The 23,027-nt window shown below is 63.0% G+C and overlaps 2 protein-coding genes across 5 annotated transcripts in view; both read right to left on the reverse strand.

Annotated features, from left to right (window-relative positions):
- Window positions 1-18,157, reverse strand: part of AGAP3 (ArfGAP with GTPase domain, ankyrin repeat and PH domain 3) — a 79,374-nt gene extending 61,217 nt beyond the window's left edge. For all 4 annotated transcript variants that reach the window (XM_048951405.1, XM_048951404.1, XM_048951402.1 and 1 more), the window contains exon 1: window positions 17,860-18,157. In XM_048951405.1, the coding sequence (XP_048807362.1) occupies window positions 17,860-18,142 (283 nt within the window). In that variant the 5' untranslated portion in view covers window positions 18,143-18,157. The remainder of the gene's footprint in view (window positions 1-17,859) is intronic.
- SMARCD3 (SWI/SNF related, matrix associated, actin dependent regulator of chromatin, subfamily d, member 3) overlaps window positions 1-23,027 on the reverse strand; it is a 251,183-nt gene that overhangs the window by 217,102 nt on the left and 11,054 nt on the right. The window lies entirely within an intron of this gene.

The raw sequence follows: 23,027 nt of genomic DNA on the forward strand, positions 1-23,027 counted from the left end.
CGGCCCCGAGAGCGGCGCGGACGGCGGGGACGCCCTGCAGGTCCAGCGATTCGCACACGCTGACGGCGCGCCGCGGGCTCGGGCTCGGGCTCGGGGGGCCCCGCGCCGCCCCGCTCCGCCGCCGGCCCTCCGCCATCGTCACCCGCGGGGCTGCCCCATGGCCGCGGGCCCCCCCGCGCGCCGCCCGCCGCCCGCCCGCTCCCACGCCGCTCCGGCATGCCCGGGCCGCGCTCCGGCGCGCCGCCAGCCGCGGGGCGGGCCCGCCCCGAACGCGCCGGGGGGACGGGACGGGGCCGGGGCCGCCCCGCCGAGGCCGCGCCCTCTCGGGGCCTCCGCGCCTCGGCCTCGAGCCCGGAGCGGCCCCGCGGAGCCCCCCGGCCCGGAACCGGCGGTCGGCCGCCTCGGACCCCGCGAGTCCGCCCTGCTGCTGCGCGCCGCACGCGGCCGCCACGGGGGGGCGCTGCCGCCCGACGCTCCGCGCTGAGCCGCCGCCGAGGCCGGCCGGCAGGGGGCGCTGCAGCCACGGGCCCGACTCCGCGCGCGCGTCCGGTGCCGCCCCGGGAGCGCGCAGCGCATCGGCACGGGGCGGCGCGGCTCTGCGGGACCGCGGAGGGCGTTCGCGAGTCACGAAGCCCCGGCGCCAACGGCACGAAGCCCGCCCGGCCCGGGGCCGCCGTCCCCCAAACCCTCCGTCCCCCATCGGTGCCATCGGCCTCCCCCACCCCCTAGGACGCGACCCCTCAGCCTCTGTGCGCCGCCGTGCGCCGCGCTCCCCGTCCCGCAGGAGCGCGCAACACCCGCGCTGCTGTAATCCGCCCAACATCCGCCTCCACGACACGGTAACACAGCAGTGTTTTCGCCGATTAGCTTGTTATAAAGCAAAGGGTTCCGTATGCCGCAGTATCGGCGTAAACCCCCGGCGCCGCTCACGCAGCACGAACAAAAGACACAACTGACACAACGCGCGGTGGCGGCGGAGGAGCTCCGAGCTGCAGGCGGAGCAACCGACGAGGAGGCCGACGGTGAGCCGGGGCGCTGCGCCGCGATCCCACCGCCCCGACTGCCGCCGGCTGGGGCCGCGCACGGCAATAACGGCCGGTGAACCCCGGCTGCTGCGGACGGCGGTCAGGCGGCCCTGCGCCGCGGTGAGGCACGGCACGGCGCGGCGCTGCGGCAGCGAACATCTGGTTCCGATTAACAGAAGGACGTGAGAGGCCGAGGAACAGCCGCACGGAGCGCCGCGCTGCCGGCTGCCGCCCCGCGCTGCTCCGCGGTGAGGCCCCGGCACGGGAAAGGCAGCGCTGCGCTGCGCTGCGCTCCTCCGGGGTGCCGACGTCGGGCACGGAGACGCAGGGAGGTTTTGCTGCAGGAGGATCGCAGCGTGGGACGGCTGCGGTCACGGCTCCGTCCGACGGAGTGGCACGGAGGGGCGCAGGGCCCATCTGACAGCCTGGAAACAGGGCTGAAGGGCCTCTTTTGGGTCCTGGAGCGCCTCCCATCACCGCTTACAGCAGCAACGATCCTCTTAATCCAGCAGCAGCGGAGGAAGTGAGAAACGGAAACAGAGCAAAGGGGTGAACCCAAGGGACGGACGGTGCAGGAATAGGATGCAGTGGGCAGGTGAAAGCACCTGGAGGTCACGAGGAGACAAAACCTCCCTGCCACCCCACTGCACTGCACCCAGAAACCACATTTTCTAGAAATGCAAACCCACTTCCTTGCAGAACAGAGCGCAGAGCTCAGCAGCAATAGTTTTAGGAAAGGAAACAGAGCTCTGGAGGTGGTGCATCGCCGTGCACCAAGGTTACAACAGAGCTGTGGGTGAGAACATGCGTGGCACTGAACAGACACTGTGGGTCCTGGAGCAGCAGAACTGCCTGCAGCCCACTGCAGCCCACCCTGCAGCCCTTCCCCAGCCTCAGCCCCGCTCCTCACTGCTGCCTGCACGAGGCAATGCACAGCAAGCTGAACGCCTGCAGCATCGGGCACCAGCAGCCTCAGGTGTCTGGACAGCATGAAAGCACTTCGTACAGGGAAGGGGGAAGATGTGTTTGAGGTGAGAGCAACAGCTGAGCATCGGGCTGCTCAGCAGATTCCGTGCTCTGAGCGCTGCGGGGCAGTGCCGCCTCTGCTGGGAGCTCCCAGGCTTCGTGCCAGCCCCGGTTGTGGGTTCTGATGGCTCCTAAGGGATACTGAGAGCTTCCACGAAGGGGTGGCCGGGTGGATGAGGATATGTCCCTGTGACGAGCGGGCAGCCGGGGCTCCTGTGGAGGTGTGGTTTGACAGCCGTGCTCTGCAGTGAAATGGGAGCACAGGAAATCACAGCAGCACTGCTGGGCGCAGCGCCTGCAGCCACACGTCAGTGAACGCACAGCTTGTGCTGCTCCTGCTCCTGCCCACACCTGTGCTGACCGCTTTGAGCCCCTGAGCTCAGCAGGGCTCTGAGTCGGTGCCACCTTCCTCAGACAGAGCCTTTGCACCCTGCTCTGCTCGCACCCATCCCCACCCCCAGGACAACCACACCAAGTCCCCTCACGCAGCCTCAGCGAGGCCCCGCTCCCAGCCCTGCCATCCCACAAAGCAGGGCGGCCCAGGCCCAGCAGCTTCCAGGTGCTGAGCTCCCATCATCAGCGTCCACAGCCCACGGCGGTGCCTGGGCTTCCAGCAGAGCTGGGCAGAGGCAGAAACGCAGTGAGGGGGATGGAGAGGGGCAGCGATGGGGCTCCAGCACCGCGTGCTGCTCCAGTCCGACCGCAGCTCACACAACCACGAGGTTACCCCACCTCTCCCAACACAGCCCCCACCTGCAGCCCCTCCGCGCTGACAGCAGTCAGGAGCTGACCATTATTTTGCACATCAGTTCCTGAAGCCTCGCAAATGGCCAGCAGTGACTCCAACTGTTCTGGATCCTGCGCCGTTGCTCCCAGAATAGAAAAGTAACCACAATCCCTGGCCAAGTCCTGGCTTGTTAATTAAGCTTTCTTTTGTACAGGCAGCCAGCCCGGCCTTTCAAAGCTCTCCCTCACCGCTCGGCTCTTTCCAGCCCTAAAGCAGCTTGCTCTCAAGCCAGCTACATAAATGCAGCACAAACGAGGCCGGTGAGCCCTGAGCAAGGCAGCGCCCACCCGTGCCTCATCCCACAGACCCCAGCCCGGCTGCAGGACCCACCAGGACCTGGGGTCCCCCTGCTCCTTCCAGGACCAGCAGGGACAGGGATGTGCCCACAGCTGGCGGCTCCTGGGGCAGCAGGGCAGGCTGCTGAGGAGCCCCGCAGCGCCTGCAGGCACAGAGCACAGAGCACAGAGCCACTCACATTGGAAAGGGCCTCCACGACCAAAAAGCCCAACGTGCCCAGCTGCCAGCAGGGTGCCAGGAGGTGACTCTGAGCCAGAAGCAGACGAGCAGCTTCCATGCAGTGCTGTGCATGCAGTGTGCTCCCGAGCGAGGCAGTGTCTGTGCAGTGAGTGAGCACGGAGTTACGGGCTGCGTTAGGAGCTGTGTGCAGAAAGGCTGTGCTGAGATGGAAAGGCAAACGCACGTTCATGGGCAGGAGGCTCTTGCAGCTAAAATAATCGTAGAATCATAGAGCCATAGAATGGCCTGGGTTGCAAAGGAGCACGATGCTCATCCAGCTCCAACCCCTGCTGTGTGCAGGTCGCCAACCAGCAGCCCAGGCTGCCCAGAGCCACATCCAGCCTGGCCTCCAATGCCTGCAGGGATGGGGCATCCACAGCCTCCTTGGGCAGCCTGTGCCAGTGCCTCACCACCACCTTGTTTAGACTCAGTGTTGCTTTCTTGCGAGCAAATTCATCAGCCATCCATTCTGTATAATGGAGAGAGATGGAACCATGACCTGGGCTCCTGGTGCTGCAGCCCCACCGCCAGCTGCACCCCCATCCCTCATCCCACTGCTGTGCCCACCCAGACCCTGCAGTCCCTGGCTGCCAGCCCTCACTGTGAGTCACACAGAGAGCTGAGGGACGCCCTGCTGTCCCCCTGTGGCACCACAGAACGACGCAATCATTCAGGGCAGAGAAGACCTCAGATCCCCAGCTCCAGCCCATCCCACTGTGCCCACTGCCCGCATCCCCCAGCACCACATCCCCACAGCTCTGGGCACCCCCAGGATGGTGACCCCCCACCCCCAGGCTGCTGTGCCAGTGCCTGACTCCTCTGTGGGGAAGAAATCGTTCTTAGCACCCAACGTGACCCCCCATGATGAATGTCAGACCACCCCCTCTCATCCTAACAGCAGTGCTGACGGCACTCAGCACCCCGGTGCGCTCACCTCACACCACAACCAACACCAACACGGCTTTCCAGGCCAGGGCTGGACCCCCCCGCAGGCACAGAGCAGTGCAGCACTGCCCAGGAGCAGCCCTAGCACCTGTCCCTGATCCCAGGGGACGTGCACAAGGACCAAACACCAACCACAGATCAAACAAACCAAGCTGTGGCTTTCTGCCTGCGTTCCCACCGCGCCCCAGAGGCTCTGCTGTGACCGCAGACACCTCAGAGCGGAGCGTCGCTTCCTCCCCAAAGGCAGCTACTGGTGCCACGGCCCCCAGCCCCAGGGGAGCCGCTCTGTGCCACACAGCGTTCCCTGCTGAGAGACATGGGGAGCCCTCGGGGCTGACCGCAGAGTGCAGCCCACAGCCCCAGCACAGCTTCCTGTGTGGCCGGGGCAGGAGGTGGCGCTGGGTGGCTCCAGAATGGCTGCTCCCACAGGGGCAGATGTCATCAGAGCTGATGTGAGAAGCAGGACGGACAGCTGGACACACTGTGCCCAGCAAGGCAGCCCTTACCCAAGCAGCAGAGGGACAGGGAGCTTCTGCCGTTCTCTGCAGACACTGAGGGCTGTGTGACGACACAGCAGCCATCCCTCCTCCATGGCAGAGTCCATGTTGCTCCCACCTCCCAAAACGGGGCCAGGATGGTGCAGAACTCCAGTGGAAACTCAGCTGGTATCATTTTCATATAAACTCCATATTGAGAGCCTAATGAATCCATCTTACACCTTTCATACCGACCTGAAATTGTTCTGTCTTCTTATCAGGAGGCTGCCCATAGAACCGCAGAATTACTGAGGCCAGAAAAGACCTCTGGGGTCCCCAACCCCAACCCAGCCCCACTGGATATTGGCCCCAGTATCCAACCCGACCCTCCCAGTGCAACTCCATCCGAAACCAACCTCAACCCAGTGCAAACACATCGCTCACACACACAGCTGGACGAGGCAGCTGTGCCCAACAGCTGCAATCCATGCTCTGAGAACAGACCCATCCAGCACAGAGCAACCCCACAGCACAGCCCTGCTGGATGTGGGCTGCTGATGCACCTCGTCCCATTGCTTAACTCACTGCTTTGGTTTATGTTCAGTAACGTCCACTTTTTCTCCATTAGCAATTAAATATACGTAACAACCTTCTCGTCCCAAGGAGCCCCTCCTCTGTGTGCCATTAATGGTGACATCTGGAAGTCCTGGGCACAAACCAGAAGCACTGCAGGGAGACCTCACTGCTCTGTCTGAATCCTGAGAGCTTGGAGTGAGGTTGGATCGGCCTCTGCTCCAGTAACAGCAATAGGGTGCGGGGGGGTGCTCCCATGTTGTGCCCAGGGAGGTCAGGATGGACGTTGGGAACAATTCCTTCTCCAAAGAGCCAGTGGGCACCTGCACAGCTGCCCAGGGGGTGGGGGGTCACCATCCTGGGGGTCACCATTGGGAGATGTGGTCAGTGGGCACGGTGGGGATAGGCTGGGGATGGGCATGGGAATCTCAGAGGGCTTCTCCAGCCTTAGAGCCTCTGCAGTGTGCTGACATTCACTCCATGGTTGGATGCCCACCAGTTCAAGCTGTCTGTGCCTACAGGCTGGAGGAGTCAGCTCCGTGCTGGGCAGAAGCCCTGTGAGCACACAGCAGCGTTCTGCACACAGCAGTGCTGGCAGCGCTCAGCCCTCTGTGCACCCACCCTTAAAGTCCATCCTGCTGACAGCACACAGCAGCTGCAGGACCAGAACTTCCACCAAGGAAAGGCCAACAGGGCACAACGCCAGCCCATGTGCAGCAGTGGCACAGCCATGGCACGCAGCAAGAGCCAGCAGGGCAGCAAACAGGAAACTCAGGACGGGCTCCATGAGGAACAGCAGCTGGCTGGGAGCATAAAGAGTGCATTGAGGTGGGGCTGCATGGAGGACGGCTCTCATTAGCAGCCTCTGCTCAGAGTGCAGAGCACAGCATTGAGCACAGCACTGAGCACAGCACTGGGCACAGCACTGAGCACAGCACTGAGCACAGCACTGGGCACAGCACTGGGCACAGCACTGAGCACAGCACTGGGCACAGCACTGGGCACAGCACTGAGCACAGCACTGGGCACAGCACTGAGCACAGCATTGGGCACAGCATTGGGCACAGCATTGAGCACAGCACTGAGCACAGCACTGGGCACAGCACTGAGCACAGCACTGAGCACAGCACTGGGCACAGCACTGGGCACAGCACTGAGCACAGCACTGAGCACAGCACTGAGCACAGCACTGAGCACAGCATTGAGCACAGCACTGGGCACAGCACTGGGCACAGCACTGAGCACAGCACTGAGCACAGCACTGGGCACAGCACTGAGCACAGCACTGGGCACAGCACTGGGCACAGCACTGGGCACAGCATTGAGCACAGCACTGGGCACAGCACTGGGCACAGCACTGAGCACAGCACTGAGCACAGCACTGGGCACAGCATTGAGCACAGCATTGGGCACAGCATTGGGCACAGCACTGAGCACAGCACTGAGCACAGCACTGGGCACAGCACTGGGCACAGCACTGAGCACAGCATTGAGCACAGCACTGGGCACAGCACTGAGCACAGCACTGAGCACAGCACTGGGCACAGCATTGAGCACAGCACTGAGCACAGCACTGAGCACAGCACTGGGCACAGCATTGAGCACAGCACTGGGCACAGCATTGAGCACAGCACTGGGCACAGCACTGAGCACAGCACTGAGCACAGCACTGGGCACAGCACTGAGCACAGCACTGAGCACAGCATTGAGCACAGCACTGGGCACAGCATTGGGCACAGCACTGAGCACAGCACTGGGCACAGCATTGAGCACAGCACTGGGCACAGCACTGAGCACAGCACTGAGCACAGCACTGAGCACAGCACTGAGCACAGCACTGGGCACAGCATTGAGCACAGCACTGAGCACAGCATTGGGCACAGCACTGGGCACAGCACTGAGCACAGCACTGGGCACAGCACTGAGCACAGCACTGGGCACAGCACTGAGCACAGCACTGAGCACAGCACTGGGCACAGCACTGAGCACAGCATTGAGCACAGCATTGAGCACAGCATTGAGCACAGCACTGAGCACAGCACTGAGCACAGCATTGAGCACAGCATTGAGCACAGCATTGAGCACAGCACTGAGCACAGCACTGAGCACAGCACTGGGCACAGCACTGGGCACAGCACTGGGCACAGCACTGAGCACAGCACTGGGCACAGCAGTGAGCACAGCATTGAGCACAGCACTGGGCACAGCATTGAGCACAGCACTGAGCACAGCACTGGGCACAGCACTGAGCACAGCACTGAGCACAGCACTGGGCACAGCACTGAGCACAGCACTGGGCACAGCACTGAGCACAGCACTGAGCACAGCACTGGGCACAGCACTGAGCACAGCATTGAGCACAGCATTGAGCACAGCACTGAGCACAGCACTGAGCACAGCACTGGGCACAGCACTGAGCACAGCACTGGGCACAGCATTGAGCACAGCACTGAGCACAGCACTGAGCACAGCACTGGGCACAGCACTGGGCACAGCACTGAGCACAGCACTGGGCACAGCATTGAGCACAGCACTGGGCACAGCATTGAGCACAGCACTGGGCACAGCATTGAGCACAGCATTGAGCACAGCACTGAACACAGCACTGAGCACAGCACTGAGCACAGCACTGGGCACAGCACTGGGCACAGCATTGAGCACAGCACTGGGCACAGCACTGCAATGGGGAGCACTGCAATGAGTGCAATGAGTGCAATGTGTGCAGGCAGCGCTGCAAAGCAGACAACAGAGCAGCTCCAGAGCATTGCTCAGGGTAATGAAAACAGAAGGAGCTTAAAATGCTGAGCAACCAGGTGACTGCAGGTGGAGATCAGCGTAAAGTGCAGAGAAAAAGATCTCATTTTGCATATAGAATAATGAGCTGCAGTTCCTCGTTAGCATCAGAAATGAAATCCTGAGGTCATTCTGAATATTGGCAGCAATCAGAAAGCAAACAGAGCACGGGCAACTACTGAGAAGGGAAGAGAGAACAAAGCAGGAATGCGGATCTGAGCAGCCCCGTGGCTGCAGCTGGAGCTCCATGCTGCACTCCCAGCCAGCCCCCCTCACTGACCCCAATCACATCCCAAATCAGACACAGCAACCAGGAAGGCTCTGAGAAGGGCAGATGACCGAAGCCTGGCCCAGGTCCTGCGAGCAGCCTGAGCAGGGTGAGGATGGGGGGAACGAAGTCTGCAGAGCCAGAGAAGGGGGAACAGGGAGCAATGAGTTTGCTGCTCTCTCCCAGTGCCATCCAGGGGATCACAAGTCAGTGAGGCGGCTCACGGGCAGGAGGAGATGAGTTTGAAGCAGTGCTGCACTGCAGAACGCCTGGCAAGCACTCAGCTGATGGGGCCAAGTGCAGGAGAAGGGCCACAGCCCCACTGTGCCACAGTGTGCGGGTCCTGCAGGGCAGCACCGTGCTGCTCCCACCCCAAGGACACTGCAGTGCCACGCAGTGATGGCAGCAGGGGGCTCAGCACCCCGCCAGCCCCACGGCTGCACTGGGGATTTCAGTGCCACCTCCTGGCACCCGGAGCCTATTTATAGAAGTTGGAGCAGAAGCAATTTAGATCTTTCCAAAAACGAGGTTAGGGAAAAAGAAGGGAGCTCTGCCGAAGCTGCACAGCCTCCGCTTAGCAATGGGAAGAGCAAAGGCACCTCTGAGCCACAGAGCTGGAACCAGGGGGTCCCACCTGGACAGGGGTCCCTGCTGCCCATAGGTGTGCACCGAGCTGAGGGCACACGGCCCTGCGGCCGCAGCTCAACCTCCCTGTGCACACTGCTGGATGCTGGAAGCTCCTGCAGCACCAAAGGAGCCCCCAGCGCTTCTCTGCTCCCTGTGCCTGTTTTACAGCCCTATGGCTGCTGCTCAGGTTTATCTCAATGCAACCGGCTGTGTTACACACACAGGAATGCTTCCAGCTGAAATCCAGGCTGAAATCCTCCTCCCATTGAGTCCCATGTGTTGTCACTGACGACAGACCACGGATGCAGCAGAGGTGTCCCTGTGCCACATCCCTGCGCTTCTCTGGGTTGGAAGAAGCCACTGAACATGCAGTACATCAGAATGATCTCCTGTACCTGAGCTGCAGCTCTGGTGCTCTGCAGAGCAGTGCAGGCTCCCATCTGAAGCCCCACAAGTGCTGCCTGCATCCCCAGCACAGCTGCTCCCCATGAAGAGCTGGGTGCTTTAAAGCTGTGTCCATGCAGCTCTGAGCTCTGCCACAGCATCGCGTTCTGCCTCAGTCCTAAGCTCACCTGGCTCCTCTTGCTGGGCTTCGTGCTGCCCTCCCTGCTGCATTCTCCAGGCTTTCCATCCATCCATGGTTTATTGGTAGGTACTCACGTTTTTAAGCAATGTTAAAGTAATTACAGGCATTAAGGCCACACAGAGTGCTGGTGGCAGCGCTGTCAGAGCCACAGAGCGCTGCAATCCATGAACTCTGCACTCTGTGAACTCAGAGCCTTCCGTGTTCAGAGAAGCACAGAACGGTCGGGTTGGAAGGAGCCCCCCAGTCCCTCCTGCAGTGGGCTGGGTGCCCCCCACCAGCTCAGGATGCCCAGAGCCCCACTCACAGCCTGGGATACCTGCAGGGATGGGCAGCACTGCTGCAGTTTGGGCACTGTGAGGCTCAGTGCACCCACAGCCCTCACCCACACACCCCCAGGAGCCCCGCGGCCCCTCCTGGTGCGAGCAGCCCGGTGGAGGGGGGCACACTGCAGTTCTGAGGGCCCAAATGGAGCGCGCCCACCCCCAGCCTCACGTCTTCATCACAAGATCCTTCCATCGCCATGGAAACGGCAGAATTAGAGACTTGGATTTAAAGACGATTTCCAACGCGGGCAGGCAGTGGCTGAGCCCAGCAGTGCGCCATCCCTGCCCTCACAGCGCCCAGGGCCGCGCTCCAGCACCGACCCCATCACTGCCACGAGAGCAGGCAGGCAGCTGACAGCACCAATGGCAGCACAGTGCTTGCACCGCTGCCCTGCACACCTCATCCACTGCCTCACCTGTACCCCAAAGCTGCTGGGTGCCCCAAAGCTGCTGGGTGCCCCAGAGCTGCTGGGTGCCCCAAAGCTGCTGGGTGCCTCAAAGCTGCTGGGTGCCCCAAAGCTGCTGGGTGCCCCGGAGCTGCTGGGTGCCCCAAAGCTTCTGGGTGCCCCAAAGCTGCTGGATGCCCCAGAGCTGCTGGGTGCCTCAGAGCTGCTGGGTGCCCGCCAGCCCCACTGCTATGCCTGCAGCCCCTGGCCCTGCAGCACTACCCCCTCCCAGGGTCGGCAGCCCCCCCTCACAGCGCAGGGCCCCGTCAGCCTCCCCACATCACCATGAGGCCCTTTGCAGGTGCCGCCCACCTGGGAATCCATGCAAACCAAAACCTCGTTAACCACGCACTCATTTTAGCACGCTGCCTTGGCTGGGAGCCCTGTGCAGCACGGCAGGAGTGGCACAGTGAGCTCAAGGAGAGGAGGGCATGGGGCAGCACCACGGCTGTGCATGGGGATGGGGGTCTGCTCAGACACCTCCAGCCCTGACACTTCTACCGCAGCAAAACCGACGGCAATTGGGCTGATGGCTCGACTCAGAAGCCATTAACATCCAAATGCCAAAAAAGGGTAAAAAGGGAAAGAAAAAAAAATAGAGGAGGAAACAGATGTCAGTAAGTTGTTGGGCAAAGGAAGTACCAAAATTGGTGTGGGAAGCTGAAAAGTTTGGGGGAAAACAGAGGCCATGACAATGGCCAGCAGGAAGCAGCAGCCCTGCAGGGCACCGCAGGAGGACGGGGAGGAAGCACTGCAGGGTGGTGGGGGTGGGAGGCAGAGGCACCACGCAGCTCCAAGCCACGAGCCGTGCATGGATCCACGTATAAAGAAAGGACAGCGTCATTGGAACAGGGCTTTACATCAAAAAGAGCTCGAATGGAACGCTCTCAGATGGGGAAGCTCACAGAAGAGCCTGCTCTTTGAACTTTCAGCACGCACTGAAGTGCTGGGGTGCCACACTGCAGCCAACCAGGAATGGCTGCGATGGAGCAAAGCCTCCTCAGCATGCAGAGATGGGGTGCAGCCCCTCGGGCAACCCCCCACTGCCTGCCTGGAGATCCCCTGCGAAATCAGGGGAAGGATTAACTCCATTTTATTCAAACAGAACTTTGGGCATAGAGCTGAGTTCAGCCTCACGTGTGCTTCAAGTTCAGCTGGTAAAGGCAACTCTGTGTGCGCAGGGAGATGAGGCTGCCATCCAACACTGCTGTCACTGAGCAGCACTGGGCACAGAGCTGTGGGCGCCTCATCCTCATCCCAGATGCTCATCCCAGCATCCCAGCATCCCAGAGCTGCGGGGCTTGGGAGGCACCTCTGGAGCCGCCCCGCTCCATCCCCCCACAGCAGCTCCTTCAGCAGCTGCACGGTGTCCAGAAGGGTTTTTTGGGATCTCCACAGGAGACTCCCCCACCTCTCTGGGCTCCAGTCCAGGGCTCTGCCACCCTCACAGCACAGCAATTCCTCCTCACGTTCAGATGAACTCCCTGGGCTGCAGTCTGTGCCCGCTGCTCCTCATCCTGGCGTCGAGCACCACCAAACGGAGCCCGGCCTCCTCCCCTGCCCTTCCCTTCAGGTCTCCATCGGCACGGCTCAGCTCCCTCAGCCTTCTCTCCTCCACACACACAGCCCAGGGCTCTCCCAGGCCCCACCAGGAGCTGCTCCAGGCCCCACCACCCCACAGCTGGGCTCTCTCTAGCAGTTCCCACCCATCTGGATCCAGGCTGCCCTGCACTGTGCACAGCGCTCCTGATGTGCCCCCCAGGGCAGAGCAGAACACACTGCAGCCTCAGCCCTCAGCACAAACTCCACACACACACCAGCCCCTATCACTGCCCAGCCAGCATCCACCTCCCCAGCTTCCCAGCAGGGACCTCAGAGCAGATGGGGGCTGAGTGAGCTCCTCCACAGCCACTGAGGTTGGATGTCAGGGGAAGTTGTGCTGTGAGAGCGGTGAGGGGCTGGAACAGCTGCCCAGAGAGGCTGTGATGCCCCGTCCATCCGTGGAGGTGTTGGAGGCCAGGTTGGATGGGGCCCTGGGCAGCCTGGGCTGCTGTGAAATGGGGAGGTTGGTGGCCCTGCATTGGTGGGGGGTTGGAGCTTCGTGATCCTTGGGGTCCCTTCCAACCCAGGCCATTCTGTGATGCTATGATGTGCAACATGCACAACGCCCTGTGCTGCTGCTGTACTCTGCTGTCCCCATCCTGCAGTGTTCCCAGCCCCCAAAGCCCCCCAGCACACCCAGCAGTGGATCAGGCAGTGGCAGCACAGAGAAGGGCCGTCCTGCAGTGCAGGAGGAAGGACAGCACACAGCCTGCAGCACGAGCATATTGGAAGCAGATCTGCAATAAGAGCGTTGCTGGGAGCTGGCAGGTCCTCAAAGCTGATGGAACAAGCAGAAAGCATCCCAGCGCAAAGGAACACGAGTGTGGTGAGAGCCCCATTTGGAGAGCTGGCCGGGCTCCTTGCTGCGCTCAGACACGAGACGCTGCGCACATGGAGAGTGCCAATTAGGTCACGTTAATGAGGATAAATAGGAAAGAGTGGCATCAGCCCGTGGCTGAGCTCAGGAGAGCTACGACAAAGGAGAGACAACAAGGAGTAAAGGCAGGGTCCATTCTCACATATGAGCAGCAGATGTAAGAGGTGGCACAGTGCTCTGCCCGGCGGCACCGCGCGGCCAGGAGGGGCGGTCGGCACCACAAGCAGCACTGCACCAAAACTCCCAAATCTGGGGTTATAAAACAGCAACGTCAGGTTGTGATGGACTTCACCCCGCAGCGCTCCATCGTCTGCAGGGCCGCAGAGCAGCCCGGAGCTCACAGCTCATGGGGAGGGAACTGCGCCCACCTCCCAGAGCGCGCCGCAGGACAAACGTATTGCAGGCTGAGATGGAGCCGGTCAGAGAACTGCACTGCAGCTGTTCAGCAGGGAGAACTGCACACATTGAGGAGAGCATCAGGACCCCAATGGGGTGAAACCCCCCGGGATGGCTGTGAGGCTGCACTGCCAGCAGCCCCCCTGGAGCAGCACTGCCAGCGGCCCCCAGCCCTGCCTCCACCTCCTCCTCTCTCTCTGCGCTCCTGGCCCCATGTGTTCATTTCGTTTCTGCTCTGCCAATGACTCAGTTCTGCCATTCTGTTCCCAGAGTCTCTGCCCAAAGCCAAACCTCGGCTGCTCGCCTCCAGCGCTCCGGCAGCCGTGTCCAAACTGCGGCCCAGAGCCACGCATGGAGCCGCCAGCCCGTGCTGCACAGCTGTGCTCCTCCTTCCCTGCACACAAACCACAGCTGCCTGCCCTCACCCCACACCCACCCCATGCTGTGGCCAACTCCTCTCCCTCCCTCCCACCCGTGGCAGAGATCCCCACTTGCAGCTGCTCAATTCCAAGCTCTCACCTATCTGTGTTCCCCCATCTGTGATTGGTGCCAGAACAGAGCTTTGTAACACCCTGAAATCCGCTCCATCACCCTCCCTGTCACCCAATCCAGGTGCTCCTGCTCCTGCAGGGGGATTGGAATAGATGATCTTCTGAGGTCCCTTCCAATCCCTGGCATTCTGTGATTGTCTGAGTGGTTAAAACAGGGTTAATGAAGGCCGGGATTCGCTGCTGGGTAACGAAGGACCCAAAGCAGGCAAAAAACAACAGCAGGATGCAGGTGGGCAACGGCTGCACTGCTGTGCAGGACCCAGCAGCCCGCGGTGCCTGCAGCACAGTCAGGGTGGGAGACGGAGCTGAGCGGATCACACAGACCCTGCAGGACTCAGGAGCGGGGTTCCAGCACAGCCCTGCAGCGCGTGGTGACGGGGAGGATTTCATCACATGCAGATTACCAGGGAGGAACCATCCCAGACGTCCCCTCGGGCTGCAGCTTCCCGTGACTCACAGCACCAGAGGCTGCAGAGCCGCCATGCAGCCCCCGGCACAGAGCCTGCAATCAGAGCCTGCACCGGGCTGAGCAGCACCTCTGTGCAGCACCTCTGCTCTGCTCTGCTCTGCCTGGGTGCTGCACCAACCTCCTTTCAGCACGAAGGCAGGCTGTGAAATGATGGGGATTTTGATCCTCCCTGCCCTGGATGTCTCCATGGCATCAGCGCTGCACTCACAGCACCCACCTGGATGTGCCCAGCAATGCCCACAGCGTCACAAGGGCAGGCAGGATGCAATGAAGCTCTGGCCACATTCATTCACCACTAGCAGAAATAGCCCAGCCGTGCTGTGTTCCCTCCGTGCAGCTGCTGAGCGGGAGGCTCCGACTCGCCGAGTCCCGGAGGAGGGATTTTAGAACCAGACACCAAAGTAGGAAGGTGAGATCACGAACAGAAACAGCTCTGCTGCTTCCCAGCAAGGGATGCAACTGAAGCACGACGGTGCCAGCGGGGGCTGAGAGCTCTGAGCAGCATGAGTTGCACGGCAGCTCCTACCTCTCCATTTCTAGCAGTTCTGCCTGCACACAGAATCAGAGAACCATAGAACGGCTGGGTTGCAAAGGAGCACAGTGCTCATCTCGTTCCAAGGCCCTGCTATGTGCAGGTCGCCAACCAGCAGCCCAGGCTGCCCAGAGCCACATCCAGCCTGGCCCTGAATGCCTCACATCGCCCCCTCTGCACAGCACTCCTTCCCCGAGCTCAGTGCCCACAGCTCCTTCCCTCGCCGCCAGCTGTGATCACAGATCAGCACAGCAGACGCTGCCCAGCCCTGGGTCAGTGGCAGACAGCAGTGCTCCCCCTGCCAGCCCGGGCTGGGCACAGCCTTCCTCCTCACCCTGCCCAGCTCCAGAGCACAGCGCTGCCCACGGCTCTCACAGACCAGACCTGCAGCCAGGAGCTGTGGGCGAAGTCCTGCAACAGAATCACAGAACGGCCCGGGTTGGAAGGGACCGCAAAGATCGCGAATGTGCAACCCTGCGACGGCACAGTGAGCTGTGAGCTGTCTGTCACCACCACAGATCAGCAGCACTGGGTACAAATGGCCCATCCTGCCCTCCCACCCATCCCTGCCTGTGTGTCACCACCTCCTTGCTCAGCCCACGTGCTGTTGGTGCAGCGAGTGACTGCCTCCTGATCAGCCCAAACAGGAGAGCTGGGTCTGACTGCAGGCCACTCTGCAGTGTAACACAGCGCACCGTGCTGCTGTGCTCTGCCACGCTCTGCCATGTACTGCTGTGCTCTGCCAGGCTCACAGCACTGCACCGTGAGGTTGCAGCGCAGCCCTTGCTGCCCCAGCTCACAGCTCTGCATCCCATGGCTCCATCCGCTGTGCCAGCATCCCTCAGCCCTGCCGCCCCCACCCCCACCCCGCTGGATCCCACCCCCCACCTCTCTGCTGCCACTCTGCCTCCCAGCTCCATCAATCACAGCGCTGAGCAGCATCCTCTGCTTCTCCAACTCCCATCCTCAGCCTTGCTGAGAGCTGAGGTGAGAACCACCCCCACGTGTGCACGGCATCCCCAGCACAGTGCTGGGTGGGTGAGGAGCCCCATCCCGCTCCGGCCCCGCTGCTCCCACCCGATCCAGCTCCATCGTTCTGCAGCCACAACTCCCCATGCTCACACAGCTCAGGGAGCCCGCAGGTGCACAGAGGGACACAGCAGGCAGGACGCAGCTGGCTCAGCAATGCCAGCCCTGCAGCCTGGGCTGCGCGCACCGCAAGGCCCCGTTGGCGCGGCCGCATTGCCGGGCTGCCATGTGCTGCACAAAGGGCTGGAGCTGCACAGCTTCTGCTGAACTGAGCAAAGTGGCCACGTCCAACCGGTGTCACCCATCAGAAAGAGGCAGGAGGAGACGCCACCCGTTGGTCTCAGAGGCTTCAAGCACAAAGACACCGAGGGAGCACATCGTGTCACAGTGGCTCTCAGAGATGCCACTGGGTGCTGATGACCCACAGTGAGACGGACAGAACTCCTACAGTAAGCGGCCCTCCATCACAACTGGGTCTCAGAGCGCTGCCTCAGCTGCACGCCCTACATGGACCCACCTGGGACAGCAAGGCTCCAGCAAGGCAGGGGCTGCACCACTGCACTGTGCCGTGCTTCACTTTGCTTTATGCAGATACAAATCCCAAACACGGCTCTGCAGTCTGCAATGCAGCGAGGGAAGAGCCCAGGAGGGGAGAGCTTTGTGCCCAACCCCGGCACTGCCCCAACGTGGTCAGCAGCCACGAGCACCACCGGGGCTCAACCACAGGGACACAGCTGGGCCCATCACCCCGTGCCCACCAGGACCCGGCCCGCACCTCCTTCCCTTCCACAAAGGAAGGAACTGCCCACAAACAGAACCAGGAGAGCAGGAAGAAGTTTGGCCAATTCCAGCACTAGGCACTGCAGATGTGACCGGCGCTGTAAGCAGCACATCCAAAGAGCACGGAGCAGTCACTGCAACCCTGAGCAAGGAAAGCAAACAGCAGCCAGCAATTCCAGCACGGAGCACAGAGCCGGGGCTCAGAACCACATCCCCTCGGTGTCACATCTCCATCACAGCCCCTCAGCGTGCCGTGAGCCACCAGCAACACCATCCAGCTCTTCTCCAGACTGCAGCACACACTGCACTCGTAGCCCCCGTCGGTGCCAGCCACGGCCACCCGCTCAGGGCAGGCTGGGCTCGGGGCAGGCTGGGCTCTCAGCATCCTCCAGCAGCAGCGCGCAGTGCGGGATGTGAGGTTGCTAAGAGACGCAGCGCGGCGCGCGCATCTCCGGCCCACCAATGTTTACATCCTGAAGGACACCCGGGGGAAGGGGGCTGGGGGCCCATCGTGACCCCTCCCCCGACCCCACGTCCCGCCTCCAGCCCGGAATGGCGCCCATCGCGCCCACCCCCCGCGTGCCGCTCTCCCCCGGCCTCTGCGGCAGAACCTCACGGGGCGCTCACGGAGCCGGCAGAGCCCCCGGAGCCCCCCCCGCTTCTATCGGATTTCCATCTCCGCACGCTGAGCCCTTTGTTCCCGCGCGGCAGGACGGACCGAACCCATCCCGGGCCCGGCGCGCCCTCGGCCCGTCCGTCCTCGGATCTCTCCCGGCTCCCCTCCCCCCATCCCCGGCCCAAAACGGACGCGGCCGCCGGGACGCCGCGGCGCTGGGTCGAAGCCGCCGCATCCCACTCAGCGCCCCGCAGCCCCGCGCCGGGCCGGCGGCGGTTCGGTTCCGGGGCTCCGGCACGAGGGCGATCCGCGACCTTCCGGGCCGAGCCGACACGTGCGGGCGGCGCCCGACCCCCCCCCCCCCCCCGCCCCGCCCGCCCGTCCTTCGGCCGTTCCGCCGCAGCGCTGCGCATCGCCGGCGCTCCCCGCCCGCAGCGCTCCGCCGGACGCGCCCGGCCCGACCCGCGCAGCGCCGCCCCGCAGCCCCGCAGCCCCGCACCGCCCCCGCGGGCCGCAGTGCCGGGGGCGGCCGCTGCCGCAGGGCCCGCGCGCGGTGCCGTGGGACAAAGGGCGGCGCGGGGACTCGGTTCGGCCCGGCCCGGTTCGGCCCGCTCACCCTCGATGGAGATGACGTGCTCGCGGATCTGGCTCTGCAGCGCCAGGTCCTCCACGCGCTCGATGAGGTCGTAGATGGCGTAGATGTTGGGGTGCACCGACTCGAAGCGGCCGATCTCCGCGCGGATGGCGGCCGAGTTGGACAGCCCGAACTGCGGCGGCGGCGGCCCGCCCGGCTGCGGGCCCGACGGTCCGGGCACCGGCACCGGCACCGGCACGGGGCCGCCGGGCGCCGCCAGGCTCTGCTGCTGCGGGCTCTGCCCGGCGCCGCCCGCGAAGTTCATGGCGGCGTCGGCGGCGGCGGCGGTCAGCGCGGGGCCGCCGGGATCCGCTGCATGGCCGCGCGGGGCGCGCTCTGCCGGGATGCGGCTCTCGGCCGCCCCCGCCGCTCCGCTCCGCTCCGCTCCCCGCCGGCAGCGCCCGCGTCACGCACCGCCCCCGCCTCGCGCGTCAGCGCCGTGCGGAGCGGCCCCGGGGCGGGGCGGGGCGGGGAGGGGGCGGCGGGGGCCGGGCCGGGGGGTGCGGAGCTCCGCGGTGTCCCGCGGCCTCCGGATGGCCCCGCCGCCCCCTCCGTCCCCGCTGCGTCCCCACGAGCCCGCACGGCTCCGCGCGGTGCCGGTGTTCCCGCTATGGGCCGGATCCTGCCCGGCCTGGGCCGGGTTGCCCGAGGAGGTTGCGGATGCCCCGTCCGTGCAGGCATTCGAGGCCGGGCTGGATGCGGCTCCGGGCAGCCTGGTACGCAGGGTGTCGGAACGTAGCACGGGGTTGGAACCGGATGAGAGTTGCGGTCCTTTGCAACCCAGGCCGTTCTGTGATTCTACGCGGGCCGAGGGAACCGGGCCCTGCAGAGCCGGGACCCCCGTGGGGCTGCGCCGTGGGGCGTTCGGGGGGAGCGGATCTGAGGATGGGGAAAACTGTGCGAAACAGCTGGGAGAGAGGAGGTGAGAAAACGCAGAAGAAGAATCCCGCAGCCCCCGAGGCCGGTGCAGGAGGGGCGCGGAGCAGCAGCTTCCCGCAGCCCAGGGGGGCCGTGGTGGACCGTCCCGCCCTCCACAGCCATGGGCGCAGTGCTGGGGCAGCGCCCCAAGGGGAGCCCCGCGGTACGGAGCTTTGCTGGGCAGCGCTCGGAGAGCTGCGGCCACGGGAAGCCCCCGAGGTTCCGTTTGGGAAGGACGCATCCCCTGCCTTTGGTCATCGCCTCTCAGGTGCCAGCAGCAGTCGCTAAATCCCATCTGCTCCCTGTGATCTTCTGCCCTCGGCCCATCTCCCATCTCTGCCCATCGCCCTCTCCCACCGCCTTCCCCACCCCCAGGAGGGGCAATTCGGGGGGGGCAGTTCGGGGCGCTCGGTTTGGACATTGCGGTGACTGCAGGACGACCCTCCCTCCCCTCCCCCTCTGCCTCCCTCTTTTGGTCTCCATGAGTTCCTCCAGAGCTCCGCAGACCCGCAGTGAGGCTGAGGATGGGTCCCCTCGGGGTCCCTCTGGTCCCACCGCCCCGGCAGGGCCCCCCAGATCGGAGTGGGGTGGGAGCTCCCCAAGGAGGGGAGCCCACAGCTGCTGTCCCTGCAGGGCTGTGCAGCACAGCCTCCGTGAGCGGTTATTTAGAAAACAATAAAGCCTTTTCTGAGGGTCATGATGAAAGCTTTCAGAACCCCACGTGCGCTGCGCTGACGGGAGCCTCACCTGTGTGTGTTTGTGCTTTCAGAGCCCTCTCCGCGGATCTGAGTCACTATTCTGTTTACAAAAGCCTCTGACTCTTCCCAGCGTTGCTTTTAACCCTGCCTGCTCCTCGCTGTGCTGCCTGTTGATGTATTTGCTCCAGGGGGATGTGAGCTGTTACAGCCACTGGAGCTCCGTGTGCGCATCCTGTGCTCCCGAGGCTGTGGAGCTGAGGCAGCAGCTTTGCTCTTTGTAAATCATAGAATCACAGCATCACAGCACGGTTGGGTTGGAAGGGACCTCAAGGATCGCGAAGCTCCAACCCCCCACCAATGCAGGGCCACCAACCTCCCCATTTCACAGCAGCCCAGGCTGCCCAGGGCCCCATCCAACCTGGCCTCCAACACCTCCACGGATGGACGGGGCATCACAGCCTCTCTGGGCAGCTGTTCCAGCCCCTCACCGCTCTCACAGCACACAACTTCCCCTCACATCCAACCTCCAGCTGCCCTCCCTCAGCTCCAAACCATTTCCCTCCTCCTGCTGCCATCTCCCCTTGCCAAGAGCTGACTCCCCTCCTGTCTGCAGGCTCCCTTGAGGCACTGCAGGCTGCACTGAGGTCACCCTGCAGCCCTCTCCTCCCCAGGCCAAACCAGCCCAGCTCCTCCAGCCCCCATCCCCCCTCAGGTGCTCCAGCCCTGTGTAGACAGGTACACACATACATCAGCTTCAGCGCTTTGCTTTTCTTTGTTGGAGAAATTAATGCTCCTCCAGCAGCTGCCCCTCACCCCTGCACAGCTGTGCCGATGCCCAACTGCTCTTCAGGGAAGAAATTGCTCCCAGTACCTGACCTGACCCCCCCGGGCTCAGTGTGAGGCCCCCCCCTCCTGTACTCCATCATGTTGGCAGATGCACGTTTCCCCAGAAGAGCTGCTGCCAGCCTCCTGCTCTGCACCTTGGAGGTGCCAGCTGATCCCCAACCCAACCATCCTATGGTTCTGTGATCTTTAAGGTCCCTTCCAACCCAACCATTCAGTCATTCGACGGCTCAAAGTCCCGATTTACAAACCAGAAGCAGAATCAACCAGAAGAGGAACACAGCTCAATGCTGCACCATCATCCCCCAGTGCTTTCCCACTGCCTTCAGCTTCCCGTGTCACTTTTCTGCTCACCATAAATTCTCACGCTCAGTACTTTCTGCTTCCAGTTAGTCCATGCCTGTGCCGAAGGACCGTAAGGACGCGGCCCTGGGGGCACGGTGGGGGTGGGCTGGGGTTGTGCACGGAGGTCTCAGAGATCTCCAACCTTAACGCTTCTGTGAGTCCACGATTGGCACTGCTGGACGTGCTGCCCTGCCCCGCGCTGCCCCGGGGTGCTGGCTGTGCAAATCCCATGGGTCAGAACCGGTCCGGTGGGGCCGTCACAAGCGGTGGCGGCACCCGGGGCAGCGCCGCCCCCAGCTCTGCTCCGCTGCGCCCCACGGTGACGATTCGGATTCAGTTCAAACGCTCCTGCACGACTCCGGTTTTCCTCCGCGTGTTTTGCATCGCCCTCAGCACGGAGATGCTGACAGCTGTGCTGCAGGCGGGTTCCCACGGATGGGAGCCCAGGAAGGAGCAGGAGAGCCCCGCTGGTGGAGCAGACGCTGGTGAGCACCAGTGTCCGTATGGGAACGCCGGGCTGAGGACGAAGCTGCGGCTTGTTGCTGGCATCGCTGTGCTCTGCTCAGTGAGAGCAAGAATAGGGGAGAGCTGGGCCGGGCAGAGCCTCTCACTGTGAGGAATCCTTCCCAAAGGCCGTCGGCTGCTCATCGGGACGGGCAGCAGCAGTGCTGGGACCTCGTGGTGCTGCAGCACACGCGCAGGGCGACGAGTGGTGGCGGAACCCAGGAGGCTGCAGGGTGAGGCGAGGAGAGCGGGGCAGGGGAAGCGATGCTGGCTGCTGAGCGCGGCAGCCCAGAGCCGCAGGTCCCGCCGCTGGCCTGCAGATGCGCACGGCCGGGTGCCGGAGGAGCGGCGCTGCTGTGTCCCCGCTCGCATCGCTCCGTCTCCGAAGCGTCCCGCTCACGTGCAGCCGCTCCTCACCGCCTTCCCAGCAGATGATGGCCGTTATCTGATGGAGTCGCCCCCAGCGGTGGCAGCAGCGGCCATCCCAGCCGCGAGAGCAACGCTTCGCCAACGCTGCATCCCTCACCAGGGACGCTGCACGGCCTGGCGTCGCTGCCCGCTGCCCGGCATGGAGCAGTGTGACAGCAGGGAAGGCTCCGTGGCACAGCAGCACCGCTGCTGATGGTGCCAGCACGAGGATGATTCACGCGCTGCTTTTTGTGTCAGCAGGATCAGAGCTCTTCTATTTACATCTTGCAGCAACCCTGCAAGCAATGGGATCAGCAAAAAGAGCCTTTGGGAGAGGAGCGCTCAGTGCGAGCACTGCTCAGAGCAGCGGCACCAAGAGCAACGATGCTGGAGGTGAGAACACCACGACCACCTTGGAACAAAGCAGGGAGGGAGAAACCACCGCGCTGCAGAGTTGGTAACCCCCATTGAAAGCACATTGGTGTCACCCCACGCCCAGCATCGACCTCCATCCCAGGGCTGCTCCCCAACATGTGTCACCCCGGGGCAGTGCGTGGCACGTGGGTGGGGGGCCCTGATTTGGGTGCCCTGGGCTGCCCTGAGGGGGCAATGAGCAGTGGGTGGTGGTGCAGCGGACCCCATTGCCCCCCCCAGGTGTGCAGGTGAGGTTTGTCACCTCCTGCACGGTGAGGGCTGCACCCACTGCTCCTGCAGCTGACAGCCACCGCAGCACCAGAGCCTGAGTCACCGTGTGCCCCACGCAGCCACGTGCTGCTGCTGTTGTGAGGCCACGGCTGCAGCTGAGAGAGTTGGAGAACTTGGGAGCTCTCTGCTCACGTCAAACAGAGCAGCAGGGGCTCAGCACCGGGGCAGGGGCTGCGTGCACCTACTGTGCTCCTGGGCTGTGCTGAGCGCGGCTGGGAGCGCCATCATGAGCAGCAAACCAACATCGGAGCTCGGTGCCACCTGAAGCATGGCACCACAGTGAGACACCAGAGGCAAACATGGGGAACCTGCAGCTCAGTTTAGGGATGTGCAGGTGGGGACCCAGTGCAGAGTGGGCAGTGGGCTCAACCCTGCAGCACCCCTGGCTGCGGGAGGCACCGGCCCACGGCACAATGGGCACTGAGGTCCCTTCCAACACAGCTGTGCCGTGGTTCTGTGATCCCAACCCACCCCGGGTGTGAAGTGGAAGGAGAAGGGCAGCACCCAGCCCTGTGCACAGCCCTAATTCCTCTGTGTCTCCTGAATCCCAGCAGGTAAGACATTACCTGTGAGCCATTATGGGATCGCTACCGACAGATTCATGGATTTCACATGAAAAAAAAGGAGTGGAATGATAAACAGCAATTATGGTGCAGACAGAGCAAACCAGAGCTCTTGGCAAGCCAGTCCCATTCAAGTAACATGTATTTAAATAGTCAGAAGCATTCA

The sequence above is a fragment of the Lagopus muta genome, chromosome 7, assembly GCF_023343835.1.
Source record: "Lagopus muta isolate bLagMut1 chromosome 7, bLagMut1 primary, whole genome shotgun sequence".
Lineage (NCBI taxonomy): Eukaryota > Metazoa > Chordata > Aves > Galliformes > Phasianidae > Lagopus > Lagopus muta.